This window comes from Eretmochelys imbricata, chromosome 7 (genome assembly GCF_965152235.1).
Source record: "Eretmochelys imbricata isolate rEreImb1 chromosome 7, rEreImb1.hap1, whole genome shotgun sequence".
In the NCBI taxonomy this organism is placed as follows: domain Eukaryota; kingdom Metazoa; phylum Chordata; order Testudines; family Cheloniidae; genus Eretmochelys; species Eretmochelys imbricata.
In genome coordinates this window covers 32,891,200-32,911,297 of record NC_135578.1, presented here as the reverse complement: position 1 = coordinate 32,911,297, position 20,098 = coordinate 32,891,200, and the positions used below count along the sequence as shown (strand labels likewise).

Here is a 20,098-nt window from a genome sequence, read left to right as displayed (position 1 = left end):
CCTCTTCCCCCACTAAATCTTGTGAACCACCCTCCCTTGGTCAAATCTTATGTCCCCTCTTTTCCAGCCCCTCCATCAATTTTTGTCCACTCCTCCTTTTCAGCCCATCAAATATTGTGAACAACCCCATTGCAGTCCCCCTCCCACATAAAATTTTGTGCTGCCTCTTTCAAGCCCCCATTAAATTTTGTTCAACTCCCCCTTTCCCCAAGCCCCAAATACTGGCATTCCTCCAAAGAGACAACCAGACATAAAAATGGCTTAGCCACCTCTCCCCTCATCACCCCCCAGCCCCTCACCAGCCCCAGGCAGTTAATATTCTGTTGTCTGCTTGTTTCCCACCGCCCCCCCGCATCCCTTCCCCTTCCCCTTCCCCTTCCCCTTCCCTGCCACTGTCCCACCCCACCCCTGCAATCATGATGGACAGGTGACCATTTCCGTGGATGGTATCCTGACAACGACGGGCTACACGCAGGAGGATTATACCATGCTGGGCTCAGATGACTTTTTCTACATTGGGGGCAGCCCCAACACAGCTGACCTGCCGGGGTCCCCTGTCAGCAATAACTTCATGGGGTGCCTCAAAGATGTGAGTATGCAATGACATGCAGCTGCCTCTGGGGCTGGGTGATGTCTATAGGGATACCTTCACCAGCACTGTGATGCAGCCACCTATGAGGTGGGGTGTAAGGGCTGTTTAACCTCCCATAGCAATGCTGCCCAAAAGTTTAGGGCAGGAAGTGCAGGAGTATCTCTCGTCAGTGGCAATTGAGGACCGTTCCCATATGAATCTTGTTTGGGGGCTGGCAGGGATGGAATTTGATGTGTGATGTAGACAATAGGAACAAGAAGGAGACCCAGGAAACTCATTACACACAGCAGCCATCAGATAGGAACAGCTCTAGATCACTGTTTACTTGAAGCCGGATTGGAGCTGTTTTTTCCCCTAAAGGGAAAAGACCTTGTATTCCACCCCCGAGCTCCCTGCAAGCTAGCCAATCTCTCTACCCGCTGAGCCAGTCAGCAGGTCTCTGCTGGGGGCCAGATCGAAGTTGGCACCCCCTAGAGGACAAAGGCCTCGTATCCCACTGCAGCTCTCCCCACCAGGTCGTGTACAAGAACAATGACTTCAAGCTGGAGCTGTCACGCCTGGCAAAGGAGGGTGACCCCAAGATGAAGATCAATGGGGACTTGGTGTTCCGCTGTGAGAATGTGGCAGCGCTGGATCCAGTCACCTTTGAGTCGCCCGAGGCCTACATCTCCCTGCCCAAGTGGAACACCAAGAAGACTGGCTCCATCTCCTTTGATTTCCGCACCACCGAGCCCAACGGGCTGCTGCTCTTCAGCCATGGGCGCCTGCAGCCCCCGCGGGAGGGCCGGGCTGAGCGCCCACACAAGGCTGACTACTTTGCCATGGAGCTGCTGGACGGCCACCTTTACCTGCTGCTCGACATGGGCTCTGGGGGCATCAAGATGCAGGCCAGCAACAAGAAGGTCAATGATGGCGAGTGGTGCCATGTGGACTTCCAGCGTGATGGGCGTAAAGGTGAGAGGGCTCCTCTGCCCTGCTTGCAACACCCCAGCCTATGGGGAAACCCATGCCCACCTCTGTCCCCTCATCCCCAACCTATCGATGGAGACCCATCTCCCACCTCTGCCTGCTCCCTGTGCCCTGGTTGCCTGGAACTCTGCCCACCCACAGGGAGTGCCATGCCACCTCTGCCCTCCAGACTGTGCCTGCATGTCACCTGCCTACAGGAATCCCCTCTGCCCAGAACAGAGACCCCATGTGCTCACCTCTACCCCCACCCTTGAGGAGCCCCCAGCTGGGGTGTCTGAAGTTGTGCAGCAATGTGGCAAGGTCATGGTGCCACCTGGTGGCTCTGCCGTGCATTGTGGGCTGTAGGGGCTGCAATTGGGCTTTGGATGAGGGCCAGCAGGTGGGGCATGTGTGTTGGGGGGAACCTGCTGAGTCACAGAGCTCAGTGGAGGCACTCAGGCTGAATTGTGCCTTGCACTTTGGGTTAGGGAGCAAATTTGATCCTACTATAGTCCTTCCCAAGGGCCTGCCCAATAGAGAGTCCAAAGCTGTCTCCCCCCCACCCCCTTTTCCCCCCTCGCTGCTGATTGGCATAACAAATTGGCTGCTCATTAGTGGCTCATTAAGAGAGGTGAGAAAATAGGCCCAGGAGTGGCAGGGAACAGAGACAGAAGCATCACCTACAGCTCCCCATAAGTGGGTGGGGTGGAGGGAGGGAGAGAGAGAAAGCTAGATGCAGTGCTGCCCCCTGCTGGTTGAAATATCTCAAAGCCTGTCTAAGTCGATATAAGTTCTCATTTTGGCCATGTGTATATGCACAGTTCCTTACTGATAGGAACATGTCAGCGCTGTCCCTATGTGCATATCAGCTCCCTCTGTGTATGTGTTCATGTTCAACCTGTGAAACTCTTTGCCAGAGAATGTTGTGAAGGCCAAGACTATAACAGGCTTCAAAAAAGAACTAGCTAAGTTCATGGAGGATGTGTCTATCAATGGCTATTAGCCAGGATAGGCAGGAATGGTGTCCCTAGCCCCTGTTTGCCAGAAGCTGGGAATGGGTGACAAGGGATGGATCACTTGAAGATTACCTGTTCTAGTTATTCCCTCTGGGGCACCTGGCATTGGCCACTATCGGAAGACAGGATACTGGGTTAGATGGACCTTTGGTCTGACCCAGTATGGCCGTTCTTATGTTTATGCATGTGCATGTATGTGTGAGAATCGTGCATGTCTGAGTGAACGTGTGTGAATTAGTGTGTGCATGGGTGTGCATGAATGCATGGGGATGTATGAATCATTGTGTGAGTGTGTGTGTGAATTGTGTTTGAGAGCATGTATGTGAATCAGTGCATATGTATGGGTGCATGTATGTATTGTGACCTCGTTTTGACCCGAGCAGTAAACCAAAAATTCAGAGTCTTGAAAGTTGTTCCAGGAGGAGAAAGTGGTGATGGATGCAAACCTGTTTATTTACAAAGAATGGACAAAGTCCAGTTTCTCTGAACAAGGCAGGAATCAAACAGAGAGTTTCTTTGCTCATAGCTCCAAGCTCCTCTGTAGCCAGCACTAGGCCCAAAAGCTCTCTCTCTTAGCTTTTTCCAAGGACCATGCTCCCAGTGCTTTTGTGACTGCATATGGTGTTTCCTTGCTGCCTTTTCCCTTCCTTCCTCTGGTCTTTCTGCCTCTCTCTCACAAAGACACACACCTCTACAAAGCAACAGCCGGTGAAACTTCTCCATCCATATGTGCCTTGCATGTGCCTTTGTTTTGTAACACCCTGTGTTTTGGTTGGAGGGCCCTATTGTTCCAGCTGCCTGGGTCACTAAAGGATCTATAATGGCTTCTTACAACTACCTTAAATGAAGGGTTGTGTTTCCGCTGAATAGTAACAGCAAGGTTTATCCGGAGCCTGAAAACACCCCTCATCTTATCTTCACCCATCACCTTGATGGAGTCCAAAATGGTGACATCCTGAGCAACCCATCCCAGATAGAAAGAAAAGTAACTATTTAACAAATTACGTATGATGCAAACTTAACTATTTACATATTTACAGTGTCTTTCTGTCTGGATATTTCGCGTAACCAACCCCAAACAATTTTACTTCCATCCAAATCTTCATGGAGCTTTTCTTTCCCTGCCCCATTTCCTTTCATCCACAGCCAGGAGTTCCTTTTGAGGGGTGCAGTAATTTCACTCTAGAGAATTTAGACTTTTGCTGTAATAAGCAATCGTGCTCTCAAGTCCTTGATGTTCTTGTGTCAATACTGCCCCCGATCTGTAAGCACTAGTATTTCTGTCAATATAAAAGGTCTTTTGAATCACGGACAGTCCTAGATAGGAGTAGTCACAAGAGCCTGTTTGAACTCTGAAAATGCTCTGCTGACTGCTGAAATGGTTTCCCTTTCTCTCCCAACCTATGCAGCATTTTTTCAATATTGGCAAACCCACAAATAAACCTTTTATAATAGGAGCAGAGTCCGACAAAACTCTCCCCATCTGTGAGTGTCTGGGAAGTTTGCCAGTTCTGCACAGCCTCAATTTTCTGTTTGTCAGTGAAAATTCCCTCCTCCCTGATAGTGTGCCCAAGAGAGATTACCTTTTTTTGAAACAGCTCACATTTCTTTGGGTTCTGTTTCAAATTGGCATCCTTCAGCTTACCGCAGACCATTTGTAGATGTATCAGTTCCTGTTCAAAAGTTTTAGCATGCACTAGGATATCATCTAGGTGTAACAGACAGGCTGAGAGAGACATGCCGTGTCACATCCTCTCCATTAGCCTCTCAAATGTGGTTGGTGCACTGCATAAGCTGACAGCCATCCCTTTTAATTGCCACCGGCCTTGTCCTGTGGTGAAATCTGTCTTTTCCCTGTCCTTTAGATCCTCTGCCACTTGCCAATACCCACTTTTAAGATTCAGTGTGGAAAACCAGATTGAACCCACCACACCACCCAGGGTGTCATTTGTTCATGGTAGTGGATAAGAATCCTTTAAAGTGACTTCATTTAGTTTTCTATAGTTCACACACAATCTGATGCTGTCATCTTTTTTCTTAAGCAGCATTGTGAGTGAAACCAAAGGAATGCTTAAAGTCTCAGTTATGTCTTCCACATTTCCTCAGTGTCCTGTAAGGCCTCTCCCTTCTTTGTTGCTGGTAGCCAGTGAGATGGCTGTTTAATGGGTCATTTTCCCCCATTTCAATCTTGTGCTGGATTAGTGCAATACAGTCTGTATCTTTGTTGGATGAGGAGAAAAACTCCTGATTCTTAGCCAGAAAGTCTCTCTGACTGTTCTGCTGCTTTTCATTTAAATATATGGCACTGCACTGGAACAATTCTGATAGAAACTCTGGGAGCTCACCTTTCTCCCACCCCCAGTAGTTTCCTTCTATACCAGCAATTACTAGATCCACTGGTTCTTTAAGTGATGGTCCCTATGGAATACAGATTGGGACCACACATCACAAAGAACCTCTGAAAGAAAAGGAGTACTTGTGGCACCTTAGAGACTAACCAATTTATTTGAGCATAAGCTTTCGTGAGCTACAGCTCACTTCATCGGATGCATCTCTAGTTATAGGTAAGTAACCTCCTCTTCATATTTTGCAACTGTGGTTCCCTTTGTTACTATTTACTGCTTGTCAGAAACATGTAACAGAGGAACAGGTATCCATTCCTAATTCAGCTCCACAAGAGCTTTAGCAGCTAAGATTCCCCCGAGACCCTGGGTCTCAAAACAGGTTTTAGCTACTCCCCATCTTTCTTTGCTGGAAAGCTACCACAGCATGTAGCTGTTATAATGGTTTCTCATCCTAGGGGCAGGATGACTTCTTCACTGCAAACTAATTGCCTACAAATCTTCTGTCTCACCTGAGCCAAGTATTTAAAGGGAATTTCCACAGACTGACACTTTGCCTGGCATTTATTACACAGTTATTAGCCATAAAGAAATCCAAACTGATGATTAGCTCATCCTCTATCTTGGCTATCCAGACTTCTTACACAAATTCCAGAAGTCCAACTTTTAAACCTAATTTTCAGACAGGTGCATTTTCAACCCCCCTCATCCTGCAATTTGAGACTAATGAGGTAGGTCAGATTTAGATCTCTTATTCCTAGCCTTTTTAGCATGTCTGATTTAATAACTATTATGTTTGAGCAGGTGTCAGTTACCCCAATGCATTTCACAGCTCCTATTATAGACTTAATAGCCAATTCCTATTGTTGTTTAACTGCCCAGATCTAAACAAAACCTGTGGGGCTGATCCTTGTACCCCCAGGCTTTGCCCCTCCAGTGTGGTGTCTCTCCGTTTACCAAACTGGGTGAGGGACTTTCACTAGGCACTTGTGATGCTTTGTTCTGGCCCATCTTATATTTATAACTGCTTTTTTTAATAGCCAGATTTTTCACAGTGCAAACATTTAACCGAACTGCTTCCCTTAATTTTTATGTTATTGCCAATTTCCCTTGTTTTACAAAGTGAATTTACCACTTTTCCGTGATGTTTTGGAATGATCAGAAATCAGATAAGAATCTCTTTTTCCACCATATATATTAGGCACAGCTGTACTTACAGCGCTCCTCGTGATCAGCTTCCATCTTCCTCACTAGGCAAGCAGCTGCTTCCTATTTTGGTGAGCTGCTGCAAGGAAATATTCAAGTTCTGTTGTAAATTCCACAGTCTCTTGGAGTGTCTTTGGCCTCTTTTCACTGATCTTGATCAGCAAGTCCAAGTTCAGCTGAGCATCTGCAAATTGATCTGTTCCCAATTTATCTTGGAAGTCCTTTTCAGTATCTAGATATGCCAGAAACATGAGTCTTTTCAAGTCCTTTGCCAATTGAGATGTGGTATCCTCTTTCCCTCTCCAAGGCTCTGTCTCCACTAGTAAGCTTACAGCAGCACAGCTGTACCAATGCAGCTGCACTGCTGCAAGATCGCTCATGTAGCTGCTCTGTGTCGGAAGGAGAGAGCTCTTCCATCGACATAATAAAACCACCTCAACAAGTAGTGGTATCTGTGTTGGCAGGAGAAGCTCTCCCACCGACATGGCGTTCTGCACACTACCACTTATGCTGGCGAAATTTATGTCGCTCAGGGAGGTGTTTTTTCATACCCCAAGCAACGTAAGTTTTGCTGACATAAGTGTTAATGTAGACATGGCCTAACTCTTGGCTGTGCCTTGGATGTATTGTATTTCAAAAATAAGGGACTGTTTTCTTAGCACTCCACCCCACCTCTCCTCCCAGTATTTTTATCATTAGTATTAATTATTATTATTCATAATAATAATAAGTAGAGGTCACCTACATTCACGGGGGTATTTCTTGCTGCTTTTTGCAGCACTCAGCAACTCCCAATCTTATTGTATAGAGGTGAAAAAATAAGGGATGTCCCTTGTAATAAGGGACTGTTGGCAACCCTACTTGGACATCTCAGAATGATGGCTGGCTTCAGTGGTGGAATCTCCATCCTTAGAGGTTTTTAAGGCCTGGCTTGACAAAGCCCTGCCTGGGATGATTTAGTTGGGGTTGGTCCTGCTTTGAGCAGGGGGTTGGACTAGATGACCTCCTGAGGTCTCTTCCAATCCTAATCTTCTATTATTCTATGATTCAGGCCACATATCAAGGGATTGTTTCAGATCTGGACAACTCAGTTTGTTTTCTGGGGCTAAGTTCTGTAGCACTATCAGAACTGGGCCACTCAGGCTGGCTATTAGCCCCCCCGCCCTTTTTGTCCATCTCAGCCATTCGTATGATGTTGAATTGAGCCAAATAAGCCTGGCGTTAGGTTTTTCCATCAAAGATAGTAAGTGGGTATCATGGATCCACAGATCTGGTGTTCTGAACAGCTTTGGAACTGTCTCTGGTAGGAACCCTTCAGTGTGCTAGATCCCCTCTTAGGTCTTTTTACAGGGGTAAACCAGTTGGCTTCACTGCCTCCTTCGACCGAATCTCAGAGCCTTCACCACCCCTGCTTCACGCCATGAGCTCCCTTCAGTGAGCCCACCTGAGTTGGACACCTTGGAGAGACTTGTACACCCAAAGGGAGCAATGCACCCACACCTTCAGCATCCGCAGTGACTCTTAGGCAGCATTATCACATGTCTGGAACACAGCATAGAAAGTCCTTGGTTAGCATAGAGAAAAGAAAGTTACAGCGTGCTCCATTTGGGTTAGCCCAGGGCCCCATCAAGCGGTGTGTTCCCCCCCCTTGGCTCTCACTCTGTCCCCCTTTGTCCAAATTCCTGAGCCAGTCCCACCTACCTCCTCTTCAGTCCGTTGTTGGCCAGCTGATCAAATGTGTCTGGCTTCTTGCGGAGAGTGGACCATCCATGGTTGTTGGTTGGTAGGTAGTAAATGTCCTGGGGGTTGGCTTTGCTGTTGTCTTCATGGACTCTCTAATGACATGGGCCTCAAACTCGAGACCGCTAGACATCAGCCACATCTGTGTGGCAGCCTGCCTGAGAGTAAACAGCCCTTTTTCACCCCCTAGGTGACAGTGCAGCCTGTGGGGAAACTGAGGCACACATAGTATTCATACAAAATATTTACAGAAAATTCCCACTTCATCACTGCGGGGTTTTGCATTATTGAGCTGAGACAATCCAATCTCTTCTCTCTGGGGGTTACAAACAAGGTAGAATGTCTGGTCTTACCCAAGTCTTCTGACTAGCCCCGTTCCAAATCCAGGCCTCTGATTTCCACTGTGGCCCATGCCCTTTTGATTTCCTTCTCAAGGTGATTTCTCAGCTCCCTAAGTTCTTGCTGCAGCTCATTCTGTTAGCACGTTCCAAGTTGTCTAAAGCTTCCCTGGCCTCATCTATTTTATGGAAAACTTTCTGGTCTGTGGCAGTCAAGTTGCTGGTCACCTTATTGATCCATCTGGCCTGGCCATTCCAGTCTGGGAGTGTTACAGGTGGGCTTCCCAGTCTGGCCGGCACTTTGTAACTGTTGCTTCAACAAAGATTTGCTCTTCGCCTACAAGTCGTCTCTCAGCCCTTTCTGGGAAACCTCCAGATGCTGCTTTAATTCTTTTTGTGATGCCTATGATCTTTGTGATCTTTGTTTTAAATTCTTTTGGCCACCTTTGAATTCTGTGAGCACCTCCATCATTTGTTCCATCTTGGTTAAAAAGAAAGACCAGTTCACAGTTTCTCTTCTTGGAAACTGGATCCTGCTCCTGATACCAGTTACCCCTTTTTGACCTGAGAATTAACTAAAAATTCAGTACACACCTCGTTGTTCCAGTTAGTAGGAGAATTTGGTGGTGGAGTCAGGTATCTATCATGTAATCCTGTTTATTTTCAAGGAATGTACAAAGTCCTGTTTCTCTGTGCAAGGCAGGAATCCAACAACAGGAGACAGTTTCTTTGCTCGCAGCTCCAAGCCCCTTTCTAGCTAGCACTTGGCGCAAAAGTTCTCTGTCTTGGCTTCTTCTCAGGTCCCATTTGCAGTGCTTCCATGGTTTGTCTGGTGCTTCCTTGCTGCCTTCTCTCTACTCCTCTGGTTTTTCTGCTTCCACACACACACACCTCCACAAAGCAACAGCCAGTGAAACCCTTCCACCTGCGTGTGCTTTGCATTTGTCTTTGTTTTGGGCAGTGACTCTGCCTGTGTTTGGGATGAAGATCACTTGTTTCAGCTGCTTGTTCCTTAGAGTTTAAAGCCAGAAGAGACCATTAGAACAATCAGTCTGACCTCTTGATAGCTCCGGCTATTAAATTCCATTAAATACCCCTCTGTTGAGCCCCATGACTTCAGTTAAACCAAAGCATTTCAGTCCTCAGGATGCTAATCTGTTGTGAGCCCCAGACAGAGAACAAGAGAGACTGAGAGGACATCAATACCTGAAGTCCCAGCAGTGGTAGGGAATTGACTAGTTGAGATGCTCAGCAGGTGACCCATGACCCATGCTGTAGAGGAGGGTAAAATCCCCAAAAGTTCCTGCGAATTTGACCTGGGGAAAATTCCTTCCTGACCCCACATCTGGTGATCAGTTAGTCTCTGAGCATGTCAGCAAGACCCACCAGCCAGGCAACTAAAACAGAGGATTGTCTACACCACCTGAGAGCACGGGCCCACCTCAGGGGACCATCTCCAACTCTGGCTGATGCTTCAGAGAAAGGGGAAAAAAAGCCACACATTACAACGTGTGTGTTAGGGGAAAAAAATCTTTCCTGACCCTTTCAGGCAGCCAGCTGAAGCATGAGATTAGGTACTAGTCATTCTCATAGTTCATACATAATATACATAATCCCTAATGCCTGCTGCCATAAAGGAGCTTAATGGCTTTTTACAACTACCTTAAATGAAGGGCAGCAACTACATCCAACCCAGAACAACAAGGTTTAACCTGACCCCTGTTAGTGTTGTGTGCATGTGTGTGGGGATCTCTCTGTGAGCACCACCTTCCGCTCCCCACTGGGCTTTGCTGGTGTGGTGTCTGCTGCCCAGGCAGCCCAGTAATGGCCTGTGGTGCCGGGTTCCCCACCACAGGCTCCATCTCAGTGAATAGCCGCAGCATACCATTCCTGGCCAGTGGGGAGAGCGAGATCCTGGACCTGGACAGTGAGATGTACCTGGGGGGCCTTCCCGAGAACCGGCTGGACTTGATCCTGCCCCCTGAGGTGTGGACTGCCTTCCTCAACTACGGCTATGTGGGATGCGTGCGGGACCTCTTCATTGACGGCAAGAGCCGGGATGTGCGGCGCCTGGCCGAGGTGCAGAGTGTGCCTGGCGTCTCCAGCTTCTGCTCCCGGGAGACCCTCAAGCAGTGCAGCAGTGCACCCTGCCGCAATGGGGGGGTCTGCCGTGAGGGCTGGAACCGCTTCGTCTGTGACTGCCTTGGCACTGGCTACCTGGGCAGAGTGTGCGAGAGAGGTGAGGGGGTCCTGGGGGCACTGGGTACCTGGCCAGGGTGTGTGAATGAAGAAGGGATATGGGGGGCACTGGGTACCTGGGCAGAGTGTGTGAGTGATGAGGGAGCATGGGGAGCACTGGGTATCTGAGCAGCGTGTGAGAGTGATGAGGGGACTATGGGGGGCATGGGGTACCAGGGCAGGGTGTGGGAATGGTGAAGAGGCTATGGGGGGCACTGGGTACCCGGGCAGGGTGTGGAAATGGTGAGGAGGCTATGGGGGGCACTGGGTACCCGGACAGGGTGTGGGAGAGGTTAGCGGGGCATGGGGGGCACTGGGTACCAGGGCAGGGTGTGGGAATGGTGAGCAGGCTATGGGGGCACTGGGTACCTGGGCAGCGTGTGGGAATGGTGAGGAGGCTATGGGGGGCACTGGGTACCTGGGGAGGGTGTGGGAATGGTGAGGAGGCTATGGGGGGCACTGGGTACCTGGGGAGGGTGTGGGAATGGTGAGGAGGCTATGGGGGGCACTGGGTACCTGGGCAGCGTGTGGGAATGGTGAGGAGGCTATGGGGGGCACTGGGTACCTGGGGAGGGTGTGGGAATGGTGAGGAGGCTATGGGGGGCACTGGGTACCTGGGCAGAGTGTGCGAGAGAGGTGAGGGGGTCCTGGGGGCACTGGGTACCTGGCCAGGGTGTGTGAATGAAGAAGGGATATGGGGGGCACTGGGTACCTGGGCAGCATGTGGGAGTGATGAGGGAGCATGGGGAGCACTGGGTACCTGAGCAGTGTGTGAGAGTGATGAGGGGACTATGGGGGGCATGGGGTACCAGGGCAGGGTGTGGGAATGGTGAAGAGGCTATGGGGGGCACTGGGTACCCGGGCAGGGTGTGGAAATGGTGAGGAGGCTATGGGGGGCACTGGGTACCCGGACAGGGTGTGGGAGAGGTTAGCGGGGCATGGGGGGCACTGGGTACCAGGGCAGGGTGTGGGAATGGTGAGCAGGCTATGGGGGCACTGGGTACCTGGGCAGCGTGTGGGAATGGTGAGGAGGCTATGGGGGGCACTGGGTACCTGGGGAGGGTGTGGGAATGGTGAGGAGGCTATGGGGGGCACTGGGTACCTGGGCAGCGTGTGGGAATGGTGAGGAGGCTGTGGGGGGCACTGGGTACTTGGTCAGGGTGTGGGAGAGGTTAGCAGGGCATGGGGGACACTGGGTACCAGGGCAAGGTGTGGGAATGGTGAGGAGGTTGTGAGGGGAACGGGGTACCTGGGCAGGGTGTGGGAATGGTGAGGAGGCTATGGGGGGCACTAGGTACATGGGCAGGGTGTGGGAATAGTGAAGAGGCTATGGGGGGCACTAGGTACCCGGACAGGGTGTGGGAGAGGTTAGCAGGGCATGGGGGGCACTGGGTACCAGGGCAGGATGTGGGAATGGTGAGGAGGCTGTGGGGGGAATGGGAAACCTAAGCAGGATGTGGGAATGGTGAGGAGGCACTGGGGGGAACGGGGTACCTGGGCAGGGTGTGGGAATGGTGAGGAGGCTATGGGGGGCACTGGGTACCCAGGCAGGGTGTGGGACAGGTTAGAGGAACATGGGGGGCACTGGGTACCTGGGCAGGGTGTGGGAGAGGTTAGCGGGCATGGAACAGTTAAGGAAGGAATCCAGGAGGCTACCTGCCCCAACTGCAGGTGGGATCTCTGTGTTAGGATCAGTCATGGGAAACATGGTGCCACCAGTGCCTCTTAGTGAGACAGATGGGCCCTGGCATCAGGACAGAGCTGGTGAAAAGCTGATTCCTCAGCTCACTGGCAGCTCTGAAAAATCAGGGAAAGAAGTGAGTTTGGGTCAAAGGGAATTGGAACTTTCCTGGAATTTGCAACCACTCCAAAAGTCAACAATAAGTCTGTCTGGGGTGAACGCAATGGGCTGTTTGGTGACATCTTTAAAGGGCTGGACGCCTAAAACAGCTGAAGGAGGAGTATGGAGGGGTGCCTCCCCTATAACTTTTAGCCCCATGGTCAGCACACTCACCTGGAATGAGAGAGCCCTGGGTTCCAGTCCTTGTTCCAACGAATGCACTATTTATACAAAGTGGCACAGCTCCAACAGGCCAGATGGGGAGAAACCCACCCCAGAATAGCCTGTAGCTAGGTATTGGGGCATTCACCTGGAGTGGGAAGACCTGCGGTTAGGTCGCTCATCCAGAGGGGCTTCCCCCAACCCAGGTGAGTGCTCTAACCACTGGGCTAGAAGTCATCACCTCTGCCTCCAGCTGCAGTTTTGTGAATGGTACCAAAGTCCCACTATGAGCCTAGCCCCTACATTTGTTTTCTCTTAAACTATTCGGTGAAATTTGCAAAGAGTTTGGGGTTGACCAAAGCTGCGTTTTGGGGTTAATAAACTATTTGCCTTAAAACCTTTGCCCAGCTCTAATCAGGACTCCTGGGTTCCATGCCTAGCTGTGGGAGGGGAGGGGAGTGAAGTGTAGTGGTTAGAGCAGGGAGGCTGGGAGTCAGGACTCCTGGGTTCTGCATGGAGGGCTGGAGGGGGTTGGGACTGGGAGGAGGGGCTCTCTGGGTATTGGGTGTAAGGCAAAACCTAACACATGTTCTCTCTCTCCCACCCTCCCTCTCCCCCATTCCTGTTCTTTTTTCACCATCTCTCTCCTACCCCCATTCCCCTGCACCGCCACCCCGCATTGCCCTCTACCCCTCAGAGGCCACAGTGCTGAGTTATGATGGCAGCATGTACATGAAGATCATGCTGCCAGGGGTGATGCACACGGAGGCTGAGGATGTGTCTCTGCGGTTCATGTCCCAGCGGGCCTATGGCTTCATGCTGGCCACCACCTCCAAGGAGTCGGCCGACACCCTGCGCCTCGAGCTTGACGGCGGGCAGATGAAGCTCACTGTCAACCTAGGTAACCACCCCCCGACCTGGGGATGCCCCAGTGCTGAGGGGGCTAACCAGCTCCCTAGGGGTCATCCCTTCCCTCTTGGCAGCTAGTTCCAGGTGTCCCTTGGGAAGAGGTGACCCTAAGGTGCACCTGTGCTGAGGGGTCACCCCCCACTTTGGAGCTCTCTTGCGCCCATCTGGTCTTTAGAAAGACACTCCCTTTTCCAAGGGGGATTCACCTTCGCATCCAGTTTGGCCTTGGTGCCAGAGGGCGGCTCCCTGTCCAGCATGGGACCCGCTACCTCCACTGCGCCTGGCCAATGGGGCGAGAGGGGCCCTTCAACTCACTGGCACCCCATTGGCTGGCAGGAGTTGGTGGGCCTGAGCAGGAAGAGCTCCCCACCTTTCTAAAGGCCTGGAAGGGTTCAGAGTGATTTCCAGCTCGCTGTTTTTAACCCTTCATCGGCGCAGACTCTGCCAGCCCAGCAAGCAGCAGCCGGGACCAAACCCCGCAACCTTTACCCCACCCTCTCATTCCCCCACTTCCTCCCAAACTCTGTCCATCCACAACCCCCCCAAACCCTATCTCCACATCCTTCACCGCATCCCCAACCGCTCAAACCTCTGCAGACCCACAGACCGTCACCCTATCTTCACAATCCCTCAAATCCCATCCACATATCCCCAGGCCCCGAAACCTCTGCAGACCCCCAGGCCCCCACCCCATCTCCACAACCCCCTTACTCCACCCCAAAATCCTGAAGATCCACAGTGCCCCCCCTCAACAAAACCTACAGCTGTCCCACATCCCTCCAACCTCAGCACAACTCCCTGTGGACATACTGCACTTCCAAACACCACACCTCCTTCCCCCTGCCCCACCTGCCCTCATCTTTCCATCCCCTATGAGATTACCTCCCTTTTCCCCATGAGGTTACCCCCTTTCCCTCCCTCCTCCATTCCTCTCCCCCCATGGAGTTACTTCCTTCCACTCATTTCTCACCCCCTTGGGCTCCCCCATTGGCTCTTTGGTCCCGTGCCTGTTTGCGCCCCACTGTTCTGTTGTGGTTGACGACGTGCATCAGACCCAGCCGTGTAGCCTGTGGGAATGGGGCCCCCTCTCCTTTCTTCCCAGGGAACCCAGAACCTCCTGTCCACAGCAGAGATCAGGGAATGGCAAGAGCTCCCCGCAACCTTCTAGGTAACGGAGGGCAGATCTGGGGTGGCACAGTGTACCCCACCACTCCCTTAACTTCTTCCCTTCTGGCTATCTTGGGGTGTGGGACACCTCTATAGTGGGACACTGATGTCATCCGTATGGACCCAAGAGATGCCCCTGTGCTGTACAGCACCCCCAGCTTCACATAATGCCCCTCCCCCAGATTTGCGGGCATTGTTGGCACCCCAGAATCTGTATATGACCCCCGCATCCATGGGGTCATGATTGACACCCCAGAATCTCTGGGCCCTGCCACCACATCACCTATTCATGGGGTGCAATCAACACGCTAGAATCCCCATGGTCCTCCCCATGCCCCTTTAATTTGTTCCCCCAGTTCCAGAGGAGCTATGAAATCGGGTCTGCCAGATAATGTGGAGGATACCATAATGTGCCTGCCACCATAAGGAACAGTCTCCTGGGGGCCAGAGTGGGGCACTGGGGAACCCCAGAAAGAGGGGTAAGAGTCCACCCTGAGCTGCATTTGCTAAGTAACCCCCCAAATTCCAGCCACCCTCCATAGACCCCCCAGCACCCTCATTCCCTTCACCACCCCAAATTTTTCAGTGCTGGCCCCTCTCCGAATGCATTGGTCTAATGTTCCCTGATCTCTGCACGGTTCCAGGGCTGCCCAAGGAAGATGGAGGTGGTAGCAAGCTTGGCCCCCTAATCCATGCTGGGTGCAGGGGGACCCTGGTTGGGGGAGTGAAGGGGAGAGGAGGTGCCCCCCATGCATCTGAGCATGGGGCTGCTCAGCAGGGGTTAACCCCCCTTGTTTTTATCTTCCTTGTGGCACTGTCTGGGGTGCCAGGGTCGGGGAGGAAGAAGGGGGGGTGCATCCCCCACATTGCCTGCTGCACGGCTGGTGTTTGCAAGGTGGCCATTTGTCAGAGGGGTGGGGATTATCCCAACAAAGTGCGGAGAGGAGAATGAGCCCCATGAGGTGGCGGGAATTGACTGTGAACCCGTTAAAGGTTATAAACCTTTCCTCTCCCGCAAAAAAGAGAAATCTCAGCTTAGCCCATACCTGTCACAGATGTGGCCAATCCACTTTCTAAACTGGTTCCAAGTTAGTCCACTTTCTAAAGTGATTCTGGGCTAATCCACTGTCCGAACCAGTTCCTACTAAACTGGTTTAAACATGTCAGTCCTTGTAGATGGGATTCAGACTGATCTGAGGAATTAGGTCCCAGTCCAGGTCCTGGCTCAGTTTCCCAAGCCTAGCTGGGCCAACATCCTACCTTGAGCTGGGACTGTAAAGCTTCATCCAAATCCAGTTTGACAAACCCAGTTAGAAACCCAGTAAACCGGGACCTTTCTGTGACCCTGTTTCTGGTCAGCTTCCTCATCAGACTCCTCATTGCCGGTCCTCCCCTCCCCCGAACAGCGTCAATCTGCTTCCTAAACTGGTTTAGGCCAGTTTCCTTTATAAACCAGCTCAGGCCAATTCCCTTTAACAAACTAATTCAGGCCTACAATCTCCGCAAGTGGGGACGCAGTTATACCAGGATAAAGGTGCCTTAGGACCTGTCCACATGGGGAAATTTCCTGGCATAGCTACAGCAGAATGGTTATTGTTAATTATTAACTCCCCGTATGGACACTCTGTTCTGGAATAAAAGTGATTTTATTCTGGGATAATTACTCCGCTTGCCAAGCTCTGCCGGGGAATTTCCCCATGTGGACAAACTCGTATCAGAAAAGCTTGTTCCGTGCCTCTACAGGAATAGCTATGCACATTTATACTGGTACAACCACATCCACATTAGGCAACACTGTTCCGCTTTAGACTGGGGAAGCTAAAGCAAGACAACTTGTTTGTGTAGCCAAGGCTGGAGATTGGAAGCTCTTTGGGAGTAGAGACTGGCTTTTTGTTCGATGTCTGTCCAGCACGTGGCACAATGCAGCCCTGCTGCATCATTATTAGAATGACTGTTTATGACTTGCATTGCAGAAGTGCCTGTGAGCCCCCATCTTGGTTGCACCAGGTGCTGTACAGACACAGTCCAGTTATCATATGCAACAAGAAATGATGCAGCCCCACTGGTGGCCAGGAAGGTAGTTTGGGGCTGTAGGTGGGATACCTTTAAGGGACCAGTTCCTACCAAATTTGGGGTTCTCTTCCTCAGTGTGAGAGGCTTCCGTTCCCCTGGGCTCCAAATGGCCGCCTTGACCCACGTCTGTCCCCGGATGGTGGGCTGTGAATTGGATGGTTGTTTGCAGAAGTAACTTTGAAGGATGTAAAACTGTTGCGTTCTCTTCTCTCTTCCCCTACTCCCCCATCACCCTGGCCCCCGTCTCAGACTGTGTCAGGATAGGCTGTAACCCCAGTAAGTCACTTCTTTACCTTTGGGGTTTTTATTTCATGTTCTCTCTCTTCTGCTCGTTAAATGAACCGGGTGAATTTTGGGGGTCAATCCTAATGGAAAGGTGACAGGCGTATGTCTGTAGCTGATTTGCTATGACGCTGCACAGAAGAGGTGGAGGAGCTGGGATTCCTGGGTACTATTCCTGGCTCTGGGAGGACAATGGTGTCTAGCAGTTAGCGTGTGTGGGCTGGGAGGTAGAACTGGGTACTGTTTTCAGCTCTGAGAAGGGAGTGAGTATAGGGGTTAGTGCAGAAGGGCTGAGTCAGAACTTCTGAGTTCTACCCTTGTTCAGGGAGACACATGAGGTCTGGTGGCTAGAGCAGCGGACTGGGAGTCAGGACTCCTAGGTTTTATCCCCAGTGCTGCCCATTTTAGCATGTCACCTTAAAATGAGTCACTTCACTGCTCCTTGCCTCAGTTTCCCCTTGCCTCAGACTGACTGCACCTGCCCTGTAGGTGCATGTCTGAGCTTTATACTCCTAATGCATGCTTGATGCTTACAGAGCCTCATATAGGGTGGGAGGGTTGGCTAGGAATTGCCCTGCACCCCATCCCCAGGTGGGCCTGGAACACCCCAAGACAGGACCTGCTATTTCCCCCCACCCCATGGCTTGGCCCTTCAGGCACTGTTGACACACTGCCCTCCTCCCTGCAGCCTATGTGCACCACTGCCCCTGCAGGCTGGATTTGGAAACACACTATGGGGTGTCATAAGCCCCCCTACTGAAAGCAACTGAGGGGGAGTCTCTAGTTCATGGTTCTCGCCCTGCCCAGCACGGAGCTGCTCAGCAGATCTGGGGGTAAGGGCAAATTAAACACACATACCTGTGTCCCCACAGACGAGTGGCAAAGCCCTGGTGGTAAGTGACTGGCACCTTGCTTTGGGATGATAGGTGCAGGGCAGCACAGCACCTTGGTCCTTCTTTCTGTGCCCACAACACGCACCACATGCACAAGCAACACATGGTTACATAGACTCACCCAGCCACAACACCACACAGCCACACCACAGTCTGCCCTAGACACACACAATCAGCTACACACACAAATACACAAACTTTCACACTTATCACACATAAACAAAGAGATTCACAAAAGCACAATTGCACCAAACCACCACACCCCCATGCAGCAGGTCTCATTCACTCATGTAGATGGCAACACACACACACACTGAGGAGAGTAGATCTTACTCCTTCCAGCAGGGGGACACTGGTATGCACACTGGCCAGAGAACAGATCCAAATACATGTATGCATGCCAGCTAGGGGAACATTATACCACATAAAGACTGTCGCGGGAGGTACCCAGTACACATACATGTGTGCCAGCTGTGGTGTGTGTCACACCATTACATGAATGTTCCAGCCAGGGATGTACACCATTACATATACATGTGCATTGACTGAGGGGCACACAATTACACGTATGTATGCACTGGCTGGAGGGCACATGGTTACATGCGTGTATGCACTGGCTGGGGGGGCACATGGTTACACACATGTGTGCACTGGCGGGGGGCACACGGTTACACATGTGTGCGCTGTCTGGGGGGCAGCCATGGTTACACTCACGTGTGTTCAGGGCTGCACTCGTGCAAGCAGTGACATGCAGCCCCCAGGTGTGATGCATCTCCTGACAGCGAGGAGCTCCACCCCTTGGACTCAGGTGCGTAGATGGGCCAATGGCATTTCATTGGCTAGAAAGGGGTGGGGCCCCATAGTGGGGATAAGCCCCAGCTCTTGTGCATGTGGGTTCCTAATGTGGTGGGAGGATAACACCTAATCACAACTCACCCTGGTGCCAGGCAGGTGAAGAATTTACCACCAGGTCATGGAAGGGGAAGCTGAGACATAAGGAGGGGAAGAAGTGACCAATCCCCAAGATCACAGAGACAGAGCTGGGGAGAGAACCCAGGAGTCCGGGCTCCCAGCCCCAACACAGATTTCCATGTCTCCTATACAGTCCCTGATCTAAACTACTGTATTGCTCCCCTCCCTGGGTCTGGGAAACCCAGCCAGGATTCACCCTGACAAAGAGTTCCAGGTGTTTGGTGGGTGGGTTCCAGCTCCAAATGAGCCCTAGAAGCCATATCTGAGATGGGAATTGGGAGGAGAGCCAGGGGTGGGGGAGGATGATGGAGGTCCCTACACCATGGGCAGAGACTTAGTGCAGAAAGGTGTGTGGGTGAGGGTTGGGAGTGAGTATGAGAAGGGAGGGTAGGGATGATATGAGGAAAGCGGATGGGGGGATGGGGAATGAGGTGGGGATGGCATGGCTCTGGGGACGGGGGGACATGAAGGCGAGGACTGCAATATGTAGAAAGGGGCTGGGGATCAGAGGGGCAGTGATTAGGGGTGAGGGGACCCAGTGAGGAAATACACTCCTTCACCCCACCCCTAATCACTGCCTCTCCAACCCCCATCCCCAGATGTGGGGCCTGGGGGGATCCCTATCCCCAGGTGTGTTGTAGCCCCCAGGGTAGGGAAGGAGAGATCTCTGTGCTGGAGTGGGGAAAATACAACCAGGCCCCCCTCCCCCAGCTCTGGTGAGGAGGTGGCTCTTTTGCTTTGGGAACCTGTGCGAGGTCAGGATCCCTTGAACACCCGCTCCCCACCATCACTCCCTGATCCCCAGAGTCCTTTATTCCAACCAGCAAAAGGGTGCCTCCATTGCTGGATGAGGAGCTGCAGTGTCTGGGTTTTCTCACCAGGTGGCAGAACCCGCCTGTGCAAGCTTCATTTACCTGGGGTAATGGCAATTGGGGTGGCATCAGCCCGCTAACCCAGTGGCTGCTGCTGCACTGTGCCCAGCACTGCGGGAGTGTGTGGAGAGGAATATTTCCCATTGTCATCCACCTGCCTCCTCAGAAATGAATAATCTGGGTACTACCACACTTCAGACTATAAACAATAACATTTAGCCATACTCGCTATAAACCTGGGCTGATTAGCCTCCATGCAATTAACATAGGTCCTTCTGCAATACAAATACATAATAATTAGCCCATCTCTCAATCCAGCTGGGGATATCAATCCCTGTGCAATTAATAACATGCAAAATAATAATAAATGAACCACTTTCTTAGAGAACTTGGATTGCTAGAACCATACAATTATTAATACACATAGCTGCTGATTATTTAGGCCCTCCTCTCCCTATAGATCAAGAGTTGTTAGAGTCCCTGCAATTAATAACGTAGGCCAGGGCTG

At 51.4% G+C, this 20,098-nt stretch overlaps 1 protein-coding gene across 1 annotated transcript in view; it reads left to right on the top strand.

Annotated features, from left to right (window-relative positions):
* The window catches only part of NRXN2 (neurexin 2), a 251,516-nt gene that overhangs the window by 97,593 nt on the left and 133,825 nt on the right, over positions 1 to 20,098 (top strand). The window contains exons 7-11 of the mRNA XM_077821683.1: positions 428 to 589; positions 1,108 to 1,546; positions 10,038 to 10,421; positions 13,120 to 13,323; positions 16,821 to 16,847. Of these exons, the coding sequence (XP_077677809.1) occupies positions 428 to 589; positions 1,108 to 1,546; positions 10,038 to 10,421; positions 13,120 to 13,323; positions 16,821 to 16,847 (1,216 nt within the window). The remainder of the gene's footprint in view (positions 1 to 427; positions 590 to 1,107; positions 1,547 to 10,037; positions 10,422 to 13,119; positions 13,324 to 16,820; positions 16,848 to 20,098) is intronic.